The sequence below is a fragment of the Rhinolophus sinicus genome, chromosome 1 (genome assembly GCF_057876585.1).
Source record: "Rhinolophus sinicus isolate RSI-liver-muscle chromosome 1, RSI-T2T, whole genome shotgun sequence".
NCBI lineage: Eukaryota > Metazoa > Chordata > Mammalia > Chiroptera > Rhinolophidae > Rhinolophus > Rhinolophus sinicus.
The window spans coordinates 88746763-88759962 of NC_142501.1; the positions used below are offsets into that span (position 1 = coordinate 88746763).

General features: G+C 36.0%; 1 protein-coding gene across 3 annotated transcripts in view; it reads left to right on the forward strand.

Moving 5' to 3' along the window:
* The first annotated feature begins 29 nt into the window (after nt 1–29).
* FERRY3 (FERRY endosomal RAB5 effector complex subunit 3) overlaps nt 30–13200 on the forward strand; it is a 45616-nt gene continuing 32445 nt past the window's right edge. The window contains exons 1-6 of one of the 3 annotated variants that reach the window (XM_019756940.3): nt 30–254; nt 1612–1814; nt 3206–3351; nt 7973–8154; nt 12620–12719; nt 12821–12942. In XM_019756940.3, the coding sequence (XP_019612499.1) occupies nt 1637–1814; nt 3206–3351; nt 7973–8154; nt 12620–12719; nt 12821–12942 (728 nt within the window). In that variant the 5' untranslated portion in view covers nt 30–254; nt 1612–1636. Of the gene's footprint in view, nt 458–1611; nt 1815–3205; nt 3352–7972; nt 8155–12619; nt 12720–12820; nt 12943–13200 lie in introns of all 3 variants that reach the window. The other 2 variants (XM_019756939.3, XM_019756938.3) reach the window with 2 other exon arrangements.

Here is a 13200-nt window from a genome sequence, read left to right on the forward strand (position 1 = left end):
CCCTTCCGCTTCCGGTCCACCGGAGCCGAGTTTGTATTTTGCCGCTGCATGTTCGTCACGACAATGGTTTTTGTGCCGTGTCTGAAATACAGTAACAGTAGAAATATACCTTCTTACACTTTTGAATGATTAAATTGAGGCAGGGTAGAACAAGAGGGCACTTAGACCGAGGAATTTTCTCCGGGGTGGCAGGAAAGAGGAAAAGGGGTGCGCGAATCTGCTGAAGCGGATCTGCTGGCTGTGAAAACAAGTCGGTAAGTCAGCTGATGGTCCCTAAGCCGCGGCTCGTTGACAGCTCTGAGGGTGCGGAACTCGAGGAGGTGAGCCCAGAACCAAGAGTGAGGACACCCCTTTAGAATGAAACCCCTGAAGGAGGGACTGTCCCCTCTCTCAGCTGGAGCTTCTGCCCTTCCTTTGCGTGACTAATTTGAGCCTCAGGATCCTCACTGTGTTGGCGGTATGAGTTCTGCCCAGCGCTCCTCCTCCTATCCCGTTTTTGCATGAGATCCTTCCTTGATTTCACCCCTGCTTAAAAAAAAGGGGGGGGGGAGGGAACTAAAGAATCAATTTGTTGAAACATAATAAGTCTAAATGTTGAACCGATTGAAACCAAAGGTAAAATATTTCGCCAAGAAGAACAGTAAGAGTGTTTTAAGCAAAGGAAAAGCATTCGGAAAGGTTGGGAGTGGAAAAAGAGGTTTGGTTTAGAAACGAGTTCAGTATGGCTGGAAGATAAAAGTTTGCGAATTTGTGTCTTGGGGAAGAGGGGTGCAGGTGCTGGAAAAAAAAGTCTGAAGATGTAAGCAGCGGCATTGTAAGCTGGGTTAAGGAGTTTGACTGTTACCCGGAGACCAATAGAATGTGATAGAAAGGTTTTAAGCAGATGAGCACCATCAGGTATGAACTTTGGAAAGATTACTGTGACTTCAGTGTTGGAGTCTATTCTGTCTCAGGTCCCATAAGACGGGGTTTAATGCGGGGGCGGGGGGCGCCTATTGACAGGAAGTCTAGTAAGGAGGCTGATAAATAAATCTTTATATGATGTTATTTCTCTCTATTGTTGACCAGATTTTCTTCTTTCTGAATATCACCCAGTTTGCCTTGTGGAGTATCTCGTACTTTGTTTTCTGTATATCTTCTCCCCACATGGAAACCTTTCCAGCGCCATCTCCCTTTCATCTACCCCCAATCCCATCTAGCACATCTAAGATCTCCAAGATCACTTCTTGGTCCCTGATCTATTTCTTTGACTTTGTATTCGTCAGCTGTTTCATAAGCTCTGTATCTGTCCACCTATGTAGCTCTTCCGAAATTCTCTCTGCTCTTTTCGCCATGTAATCTTTCCCTGTTTTTGAGAACCCTGCCTAGGAATGCAAACTCCATGGGCATAATTATTTTCTTCAATAAGGCTTAAAAGAAACTTTTCATTTTCAAAAGAAGCCCTTCATTTTCACTATGAAAATGAAAATGCAGGGATAAATGTAGGAAAACATGCTCAGAGTCACACAAATAAAATCTCTGAGTGATGGGCCATTTTCTTAGAAGTGGTAACAGGAACAATGAAAACATCATGTTTTTATGGACTTGTAACCTGCTGCTTTTATTTTCTAGTTCTATAGATATCCTGCCAAAAAAGATGAAGAAAAACAGAGAAAGATTCTGCAACAGAGAGAGGGAATTTGTGTATAAATTCAAAGTAGGAAGTCAGTGCTTTGAACTGAGGGTACCCCTCAAATTTCCTGTTCAAGAGGATGCCACTTATTTACATGGACGTCTGATGCTGCTGCACAGTTTACCATGCTTTATAGAAAAAGGTGAGGACTGATTTTTTTAATACCACTTTATTATTTTCCTATAGTCTCTGTGATTAGAAGTTTCACATTAGAAAGCATAAACCCAGCAAGCATTAGAAACAGCCATAAAATGTGAAGTGTTTAACTGCTTTTAAGAATGAAAAGGTTCCCCAGACCTTTGTTTTATTTAGTGCTTTTTCTTATAACCCTTGTATTGTTTATAAGGCAGTTTAGTATAAAAAGTAAATTATATAATGATAAATTAGTTACAAAATCTGGATTAGAACTTTTAACCTCTTAATTCAGTTGGTGCATTCATAAGGCATTTCAGCTATCACTTTCTATATTATTGAATTATGTTGCTAAATGTATTGCCCCTTTAATAATCTGATTCTCAATTCCTAAGATGTCTGGAGGAGAAGGAATACTAATTTTTGCAGAATTTTTGCTTACCTAAATTAATTCCATGATGTGATGTGTATTAAACCATTTTTAAAAGTCTATGTTCTATCTCACAGATAAGGGAAATATTTTCAGTTGAGACTGTTGGATCATAGAAAGATAAAGTTGCAAGAGAACCTAGAATCTTTCTAGCACAACCTCATTGTACAAATAAGGAAACCTGTAAATAAAGGGTTAAATTATTTGCCTGAGGCAGTGGTTCTCAGAAGTTGTTCCCTGATCAGAAGCAATCTCATCATCTAGAAACTTATTAGAAATGCAAATTCTTGGGCCCCACCCCATTTCAGCTGAATCAGAAACTGAGGGTAGCATGCAGCAATCTATTTCTGTAAGCCCTCTAGGCATGCTAAATTCTGATGCATGCTAAAGACTGAGAACCTCTGGTCTAATGTGACAAACGTTATGAACCTCCCAAGATCAGAACATGTATCCTGACTTCTGTCTCTGTTCTTTCCATTATATCAGCCTCTAAGTTGTGTCTCTAAAATTGAATTATTGATTATCTGAATTAAATCAGTTTTAATATATTAATTATTCAATTTCTCTTTCAAATTCAAAAGATAACAATACGTATATAGGAAACTTTCACTTAAATATAGTAACCTTTTAACCCTTGAAATCTGTAGATGATTTTTCTTTACGTTTTTTTACCTACTCAGTTTCAAACTGAAGCATCAGGCTTAAGAAATTAACCTTTCAAATTAGTATCAAGGTTGTACATAAGAGTTAAGAATTTTGACCATTGTCCATGCAATAACCTGTAATAGTAAAGGAAAATAGTTGTGAAATTAGTTAAATGATCCCCTACATTTGTTTTATTTATTTAGACATTGTATGAAGAGTATAAGCTTGATGAAATAAAATTTCACATTGGAATGCTTGGTCAGGTAAGATGTTCCCTATTTATGTCTGGATTTCGCTGATGATGGCGTTTCTTGTCCCTGTTACAGACTTAAAAGAGGCTCTGAGCCAGTTTATAGAAGGAGAATCTCTCAGAGATTATGATAGAGATGCTGAAGCCTCGCTGGAATCTGTGAAATCAGGTGAAGTAGATTTACATCAGCTGGCAAGTACATGGGCCAAAGCTTATGCTGAGGTAAGAAAACAGATCAGATTGTAAATTTCAAGGATATTCTGGACTTTGATGAGGATTTTTTTTTTCTTCTTTTTTCTTTTTCTTTTTTTTTAATTTATTTTTTAAGTTTATTGGGGTGACAATTGTTAGTAAAATTACATAGATTTCAGGTGTACAATTCTGTATTACATCATCTATAAATCCCATTATGTGTTCACCACCCAGAGTCAGTTCTCCTTCCATCACCATATAGTTGATGAGGATTTTTAAATTTATAAGATAACACTTGAACAATTGTAGAATCCTTTTTTCTTTACATACAAAAATGTATTCCATAATATACACTCTATATCGATGCTTGAGTGCTTCCTTCCTGTATGAGGGTTAGCATATAAGACAATATTTTGTGTAATGCCTTTATAAAACGAGAGGTTACTTTTGTGTTTCTAACCAGCCTTGGGTTGCCAGATTTAGTAATTAATAATAAAGGACACCAGTTAAATTCAAATTTCAGGTAAACAATGAATAATTTTTTAGCATAAGAAGTATACTTATTGTATACTTACTGTATTTTATCTGGCAACCTTAACTAGCAGTAGTAGTTCATTTTAGTCTGGTTTACTTTTGTCCTATCACTTATCTTCACTGCTGTTACATAGTTATATAACATCATCATTTTTCCATTTAAATACTATACCTTATTTCATAAAGTCTAAGATGCCCTTGATCATAAATACCCCCACCAATTAAACTATGATGGATACAGTATGTTGAGAATCTGTTATATGCCATGTACTGTACTAGGTGTTGGGTGTAAAATAGAAGTAAGACAGACAAAAAAATGAAATTTACATTTTAGTTAGAGAGCCAGATACAGAACTATGTAAACAGACAAATAAATTCAATAATTGCAAGCTTTAATGAGTGAATTACATCCTATTTTAAGCAGTTCAGTCTATGGGAATTTGAAAGAAATCCATTTTATGGGGTCATATTTGTTAATCAAAGTAGTTTGCACTGTGCCAAGAAAGGTTTCCTAGTTTATTTAAAAGATGACAGTATTTACAGATATTATTTTAAATATTTGCATAAAAAAGATATATCTGTGATAATTACAATTAAAGAAACCTGATCTTTCTGCTGATAAAAAAGAATAAAGCTGTAAGATTCATTAAAATAATAATTCCACTAATTTATTTAACCAGTATTCTTTGTACCTCTAAAATGGATTGGGTATGCAGTTGAGGATGAGTCTTTGCCTTCAGGAAGCTTACAATCTAGTAGGAAGACACAGACTGTTATAACACTGCAATCGATAAATTTCAAAGTCATGGAATGAATGAAATTGTACATGGTGACTATGTAGAATGAGAAGAGTAGATGCCTAGACAGAATCCTGACAAAACTCTGTATTATAATTGTGTATTGGCTTACCTGTATCTCCTACTTGTGGATATCCACCTGGAAATGTCTACTTTATTACAGCTCTGGTATCTAGTACAGTGCCTGCAAATAATAGGGCTTTGGTATGTGTTGGGGAGATGGGTGGCAAATAAACGGATGAGAGAATACACAAATGAATGAACAAATACTAGTGCATAAGGTATTAACAGAGGAAAAAGAACCTGCAAAGGAAAGAGAGGAACTTGCTAAAGACGTAGAAAGAAGGCAAATGGTTATGGTTTCATGAAAATTAAGAAAACAAGAGTCACCAGGAAGGAGGGAATGGTCAACAGTGTCAAATGCTGCAAAGAAGGTCAAGCGAGGAAAGACTCAGAAAATATCCATTGGGTTTATCAAGTAATCTTCGTATGGCAAGATCACTTTAAATGATTAGGGGCAGAAATTAGATTTCTGTGACTTTAAGAATGTGTGGGAATGTGGAAGTAGAGAGAATGAGAATAGATAACTCAAGAAGTTTGGCTCTACAGAGGAGAAGGATGAGGCACTTTCAGATTGGGAACACAGGGTCAGAGGTTTGTTCTTTTCAGATGGTAGAGATGAAGACCAGAAGGGATGGAATCCAGAGCTCAAGTAGGAAATTAACCTTAACTGGGCAGAGGGACACTTCTTCCATTTTAGCATAAAGGAAAAAGAAAAGGATGGACATAAATTAAGACAATTTTACTACTTGAGTAGCAGACGTTATGGTAAAAGAACTGCTTCTACTTTATCTGAGAAGTAATAAAGACAGGTCATTTGTTTGGATGAAGTGGGGGGCTAATGAGATAGTTGGATGTTTGAGGAGAGAACTGACCAGAGAAAGATAGGCTTGCCAGGCATCACTGAAGGGAAAGTTTAGTCACACCAATCTGCCGCCATAAACTTCCGAGGTTTGCAGTTACTCTGCTGTAGCCCTCTACAACCTGACTGTAAGATTAGAGTTCTTATAGGTGGGCAAGAGAAAGAACATCAGTAAGGAGAGTGGAGGCTTTTGGCAAGATAGTGGTTGAAAGCTGGTCTGTGGAATGGAAGCTGCATAGGAAAGGAGGTGAAGCTAGGTGGGAGCCCATGGCTGAGAAAAAATGAAAAAGTAGAGGATCTGTGGAGCGGAGGTCCTGCCGAGGTGGAAGAAACAATTACCTGGGAGTCATTGAATGAGAAATCTTGGTTGAAGGTTATAGTCAGAGACCGAATGTTTGAATTTTCCAAGTTGAGCTGTTGCTGGTGATGATACAGAATGGGTAACTGAGGTGGAGTGGAGGACTTATTAAAGATATGGAGTTCAGGGAAGTAAGAAGGCAAGGCATTGTGGGTTATCCACATGGACATCAAAGTGACCGGGCTTGATGAAGGATGTGTGTCATCACACATCTGAGGAAGGGTGTGAACTCAGTGCCAAAGCTTTAAATGAATGAGGGTGAGTGATGGGTAGGCTGTTAGATAATGATGGCCAAGAAAAATCGGGGGTGCCAAATGGTTTGAGCCCCAAACAGAGTTTTATGCCTGGATGTGGCAGTGGAGAAAGAATGGCCTGGGCACTGAGTACTATTCTCTCAGCAGGCCTTCCCTTCGCCCCATTGCTCTCAGCGCTCACAACGCCCGTTCTAGTTTCATCTTTCCTGAGGCCACGGGGCAGTTAGGTCAAGGAGAAACTGTTTCGTGCTTCTCACGTAGGTAGCCTCTGCCCATTCACAAAGCTAGGCTGAGTTTTCAATTGACGCTGCAAATTATTATAGACAGCTGATACGGCTCGTGGGGTTACTGAACGTCTGGCCAAGCATATGTGTGTGTGGCCGGGCATATCCCTATTACCTGGCACTGGCTCTTTCCTACAAAATTTTAGCCTGAGCCTGAAGTGAATTTTGAACCAAGGTTAAGTTACATGGGCTGGTTTTAATTCCTAGAGCAGTGCCAGGTCTTATGATAGGGAGCAGGTATCAGCATGTGGTTTCAGGTTTTCAGAGGCACAGAGTAGATGAAGTCCGTGTTCTAGGGTCAGCTAGTCATTTTAAACTCTTCCCTCCTGATCTGGCAAGTGACTGAAGTGAAAGGAAGGAAACAAGGGGGAAAGTTCACCTATTGATTGACCAAGTTCAAGATAGCTGTTTCTGTGATTTATCCATTCGTTTTATTTTTAAGGTAAATTATTACTCAGTTATGTTATAGATTGCAGCTTTTAATATTTTCATTGGTAAGAAAAGGAGAAAATTCAGATTGTCCTTTTTTTTATAGGTGATCTGTCAACAAAGAACAGTAATGGAAAAAACATACCAATCTTTGTGTTATTTCCACTTTTGCCATCAAATTGTATGATCCTTGACAAGGGACTTAGCGTATCGGTGTCCTCACTTGTAAAGCACGGTGTCGGTCTGAGTCGCCCCCTCACACGTCCATGGGACAGGCAGCCCTGAGTGGATTTGTGTGCTGCGGGTGTCCTTGTTTCGCATCTCTCAGTGTTGCTGTTTTTCTTAATCAGTGTTTACTCAGTCCCTTTATTATTTGGATAGCTACTCTTCTCATATACCTAAAAGCATACTTGCATTTTTAAGAAGAAAGCAGAATACTAGAAAAGATCAAAATATGAAAATTGCGTATGTTTATCATGATATAAAATCCTATGCATGAATTGGGTTTTCAAGGTCATTTCATCACCACACAGGTGACCACTTAGGTAACCTCATTTGCTAAATATATAGCCTACAAAACATTTTTTAGCAATATATTTTTTAATAATGAAAAGTTTTTCTGATTACATAATTAATACATCCAGACTATTGTATTATACAGTATATTATAAAGAAAGTAAAGGTCATCAGAAACCTCACTGTCATGAAATAGCCACCATTAGCATTTTATTGAACATCCCTTCATGTATGTATATATTGTTTTACAGAAATTGGATCATAGCATACTTGTTTTGTTTTTTTCTATTGTGGACACTTCTGTGCCTGCCTCCACATTGCCCCTTCCCCATCCCTGCCACCAGGTAAACCATATAAATAACACCGTTTGTATCTTTCTATTTTGGGAGGTACTCAGATAATCCTATATAACCAATATATACACACATATAAATAGAGGGGTTTTCTGTCCTTGTCTGATGTACAGAAATATAATCACTGTATACGTACATTTCTAGTAGTGTGTTAAATAAAAATTCTGTGTCATGATTTAAGAATGTCTGTGTATTATCTTGTAGACCACATTAGAGCATGCAAGGCCTGAAGAGCCCAGCTGGGATGAAGATTTTGCAGATGTGTACCATGACCTAATCCATTCTCCTGCCTCTGAAACGCTCCTAAATCTGGAACATAATTACTTTGTTAGTATCTCAGAACTGATTGGTGAAAGAGATGTGGAGCTGAAAAAATTACAAGAGAGGTATTTCAAATTTCTCGCATTATCATAATTAAATGTTATATTGTCAGATATGACGGCCTGCAGAATAACTTGTTCTTATTGTTGTAAAATTGAATAAAATAGAAAAAATTCTTTGATATTAGAAATTAATTTTCTTGTGTGTTTAAATCTGTAATTTCAACTGGGAAGTAAGTCCTTGTAGATTTAGAAAACTTCTCAAAAATTACCTAAGTAAATTCCAGTGGCCTTATCTACTCTTATTTCTAAAAAAGGAATAGCTTACCTCTGCTGAAGGTTTACATTGTTCCAAGCACTGTGCAAAGTGCTTTGGATGCTGTCTTAGTCAGCTCGGGCTGCGATGACAAAACCATAGACCGGATAGGTAAAACCACAGAAGTTGACTTCTCACAGTCCTGGAGCCTGGGTCGTCCCAGATGAAGGTGCCAACAGATTTAGTGTCGGGGAGGACCCGTTTCCTGGCTTATAGACAGTGCCTTCTTGCAGTGCGTTCGTGTGGCCTTTCCTCAGTGCGCACTTCCAGTGCATCTCTTCTAGGGAGAGAGCGCTAACATTTCTTCCTCTAAGCACTAATTCCATCATGAGGGCACCAACCTCATGGCCTCTTCTAAACATAATTACCTCCCAAAGGCTTTACCTCCAAATACCATCACACTGAGGGTTAGCTTTCAACATATGAATTTGGAAGGGATACAAACATGCAATTCATACCAGATGCCTTTCCTTATTTGATCCTTACCACAACCCTACTGTCATTTCATTATCCCCATTGTACAGATGAGAAAGCTGAGGCTTAAGTAACTTGTCTAAGGACAAGCTGAATTTGAAACCAGAAGGGGACTCCAAAGTTCTTACCGCTATACCACACTGCCTCCCTGTTCAGAACCTGTTTAAAACTCTGCTGAGGCTCAGTCCATGGTCTCTTTCAGTGCATATTATAAGCTTATTTGCATTAAGACAAAAAACACTGGCATTATTCCAAGAAATATTAATTGATTTGAATTCATTTTGTATGAATTACTTAAAATAGTATGCAAACGATGCTCTTATGACCTGTTTTTTTCCTTCAGAGTAAGTAAAAAAATGCTAGCATTTTTTATCTTAAAGCATGACTTTCCAGAAAGCTTCCTAATAATTTCATAATTATAGTAATAATTCAGGACACTCTCCTCTTTCCAGATAATCCATTTTAATCTAGCTGAATCTAATAACATTTATTACCTTAAAAACAGTTACTTAAGACTTAGGTCTACATAGCATTAAGATAATTTTTTTGGTGTTGCTGATGTAAAATTTCGTTGATTGTGAAAATGCATTAGCAGCAAATCACACTTATTCTTTGGGACTGATTATTAAATCAGTCCCAAAGAAGTAAATTTAAAATGAGGTACTGGTTTGCTCCTGGCCCTCGTTAGCTTTGCATTAGAAAACATTGCACTAGCAAGATGAGAATAGCGTGTTGTTTTGAGGGTTGTCATAGTTAAGAACACTTAAAACACAAAAATCGTAAGTAAATAGATTTAATCATTTTTCCTGAGGGCTACTTTCTTGTGTACCAGATGAGCATTTTTATTATATTGCATAGATTCGTAAATTTTCATAATAATGCTATTCCTCTGGACCTTTTATTCTCATATTTAACAAGATATTAGAGCTGTCTCTGTGTCAAAAAGAACATGATGTTTTGAGATATTTGTCATTCTTCATGGGCTTGGGTTTGCTCATTACCTGTATTGAGGCAGTTTATTCCTTTCTAGGGTGGGATACACGCAGTATGGATAGGTGCCACCGGGTAAATAGTCGAAGTTGTGTCCCTGGGGGAGACAAAAACTCCATTTTTTTCTAGTTCTTTATTATGTAGCCAATAAAATTATGAATATATTTTAAAAATAAGAACAAAATAAAGATTTTATTTTTAAAAAATACATAAAAATATAATTACCTAATACAAATTAATTACCTTCTGTTGAACTTCATTTTCCCAGTAGGGCTTTAACTATATAACCTTAAACTCATTCTGAATCTGTTCTTGGAGCTCACGTTTTCTGGGACTGCACTCATTCTGCCTATAGTTAGGGATATGAAAAACTTCCTAGCTTGGCCATCTAGTTCATATTAATACTGTTACTAGTCCTTTCTTTCAGCTGCTGAGCTGCTCTAAATTGTGGTCTACTTTACTGCCTACTCACTACACCGCCCAGAAAATTTCATATCAATATTCTGTAATGGTTCTATTTTCTCTGATTGAAACAGATTCCTATCCACATGACTCTTTGGACCTTTTGGGAAGCTGAATTCACTAATTTTTGCATTTACTGCTAATTTATGCTTTTTTTTTCTTTCGTAGAATATTTTTTAGTAGAGGTTTTTTTTGGTTTATGGTATTTTTTGAAATGTCCTTTGGCCAGACTTCTTGAAGGGGCTTTGCTTTTTTTTTTCTTTCTAAACATATAAACAATATTTGAAAACATTTATTTAAAAACCAGTGTTTTAGTTTATCTTTCACATATCCAAACTGTTAGCTTGAAAAGGAAAAATAGCTGTTTGTCTTAAGGTAGATAACATTTACCAGTATTGTAAAGTTGAACAGTGTAACTTAAAGTAAGTTGGAATTCACTGGTATCTGAGGAATTCCACCCAAAATTTTGGTGCTTAATTCATTTATCCAGTTCATGAGCAGAAGTGACACAATTCCTTATTTCTCCTTTCCTTTAAATTTCATTTTACATCTTTAAAGGCAGTTTCTCAGCACAGCATCAATAAAGTTATAATGATCTTTTTCCCAAAGTGTCTTCAAAACAATGTACAGGTTGTCAGAATTGTCATGCCTGACACACTAAGTCAATGCATAGTTAGTAGTTCATCTGAAATATAACACAATTTCCTTTTATCTTAATCATCAAAAATATATACTGTATTATTCACTATATCATTAGCTACTTTCACTTCTTACACATTTAGGGTAAAATACATGTTCATGAAATTTTATTTGTAGATTTCTTATTTATTAGCCTTTCTTTGTCTCACTGGAAATTTGCTCCTTTTAGCAAACCAGATTGAAGTTATTTTTTTTTTTAAACTTAAAAATGGCAATGATACCTTTTATCCACTAGAGGGAACATGTGTAATGTAAAATATGAATATATTCATATCAAAGTTTGTATGTATAAATATTTAGCAGTTATCCTGTTTTAAATAAAAATCTTACTTGCAAGCATAATCTTCACCTGACCTCTAATAGTTATTAAAAAGTTAATGTGAGTCACCTACATTAGAATTAAGTGGGGACTAAATGGTATTGAATATTTAATCCTAGAAGGTGTGTATAGAAATGTGTAAATGTATAACATGTGAATGAGTTTCATTACTCATATACATATCTTAATCAGTTGTTATAAAGAAGTGTAAATTTGCTTCTAAGAGCAGTTTACTTAACCAAAATGATAGTGAAATTTTTTAAGTAGATGTCTGTTTCATTCTAAGTGTGTTAAAAATATGTTTTAGAACAAACATCTTTAACACATTTGTTTTAGAAGATAATTTTCAATTTGAAAATTTTTAATGAACTTAATTTATTAAAATATAACATACATACAAAATAGGCAACAAACTGTAGATGTACACATCAATAAATTTTCACAAAGTAAGCACACCCATGTAATTACCACCCGGAGCAAGAAATAGGATATTTCCAGCACTGATGAAGGCTCCCCCAGGCCCATCTATCACTACCCATTTCTCTCATAAATAACTAAAATAGAAACTTCTAATACGATGAGTTTTTCCTGGAAGGAAAACCATTTTTTATTTCATGCACGTTATTTATTTGAATAAATGAAGAAGGTAAGACGAAAGCTTATCTTCAGAAGTATTGCGTTGGTGCAAAAGTAATTGCGGTTTAAAAGGTTAAAAATTGCAAACCCCGCAATTACTTTTGCACCAACCTAATAGTATGTTCCTCTGTAAAGGGAACTTTGTGACTTTTGTCACTTTGATTCTTAGAACCTAACTGGCAGCTTCTGGTTATAATATAAACTAACTTTCAAAAGTTGAAGTCACTTTAATTCATGTACAAGTAAATGGAAAATATATTTAAGCTGGAATTGCAGAGTATCTTCTTTAGGGAAATCTGCAGATGAAAAGGGGTCTGCACTTGTAAACATCTGCCATGGAAATTGAAAGATCACCCAGATTTTGACTGCTTTCACTCACATATTAAACTTAGATTAAAATTTAGCTGTATAAATGATGTTGTTGATGCTAAATGAAATTATCAGTGTTTTTTCCACATCTCCATTTCCAAGGCTTCAAAGTGCTTTCCGGGTATTATAATTGCCATTGTTAGACATGTTCCAATAATATAAAAAAAATTTTACGTCCACTTTTCAGAGATTGTTTAATGAATCTGGAATGGTCGTATATCTTAAAATTTTGATGACTATATCTGATCTGCTGATTTATGTTTCAGACAAGGCATTGAAATGGAAAAAGTGATGCAGGAATTGGGAAAGTCACGGACAGATCAAGATGTAAATTCACTGGCTGCTCAGCATTTTGAATCCCAGCAGGTAAGTGAAGTACAACGATGTTTAGAAATGTAGTTACATTTTTTTTCACTTATTTATTTTTGTAAAAAAAAATAACCAGTTGGTATATTGTCTCTTCTTAGGTCTTAGAAAATAAATGGTCAAATGAATTAAAACAATCAACTGCCATCCAAAAGCAAGAGTATCAAGAATGGGTGATAAAACTTCATCAAGACCTGAAAAACCCCAACAACAGCTCCCTCAGGTATTAATCATATGTATTCTTATTTGATGAAAATTCAGTGTTATTAATAATTTGTGCTTATTGTAAAATTGAACCTTTTTGTAGATATTTTTAAGTTACCGATGAAAATTCAAGATAGTTTTATACTTCTTTTAAAATCTTTTGTTTTATGGATTTTATGTGGATTACTTGAGAGGGGGGTTAATTGGTTGGTTTTAAATAGTGATTTCTCCTCTAGAACGTAGTTTTATAAATCTCTTATACCTAAATACCCCATGT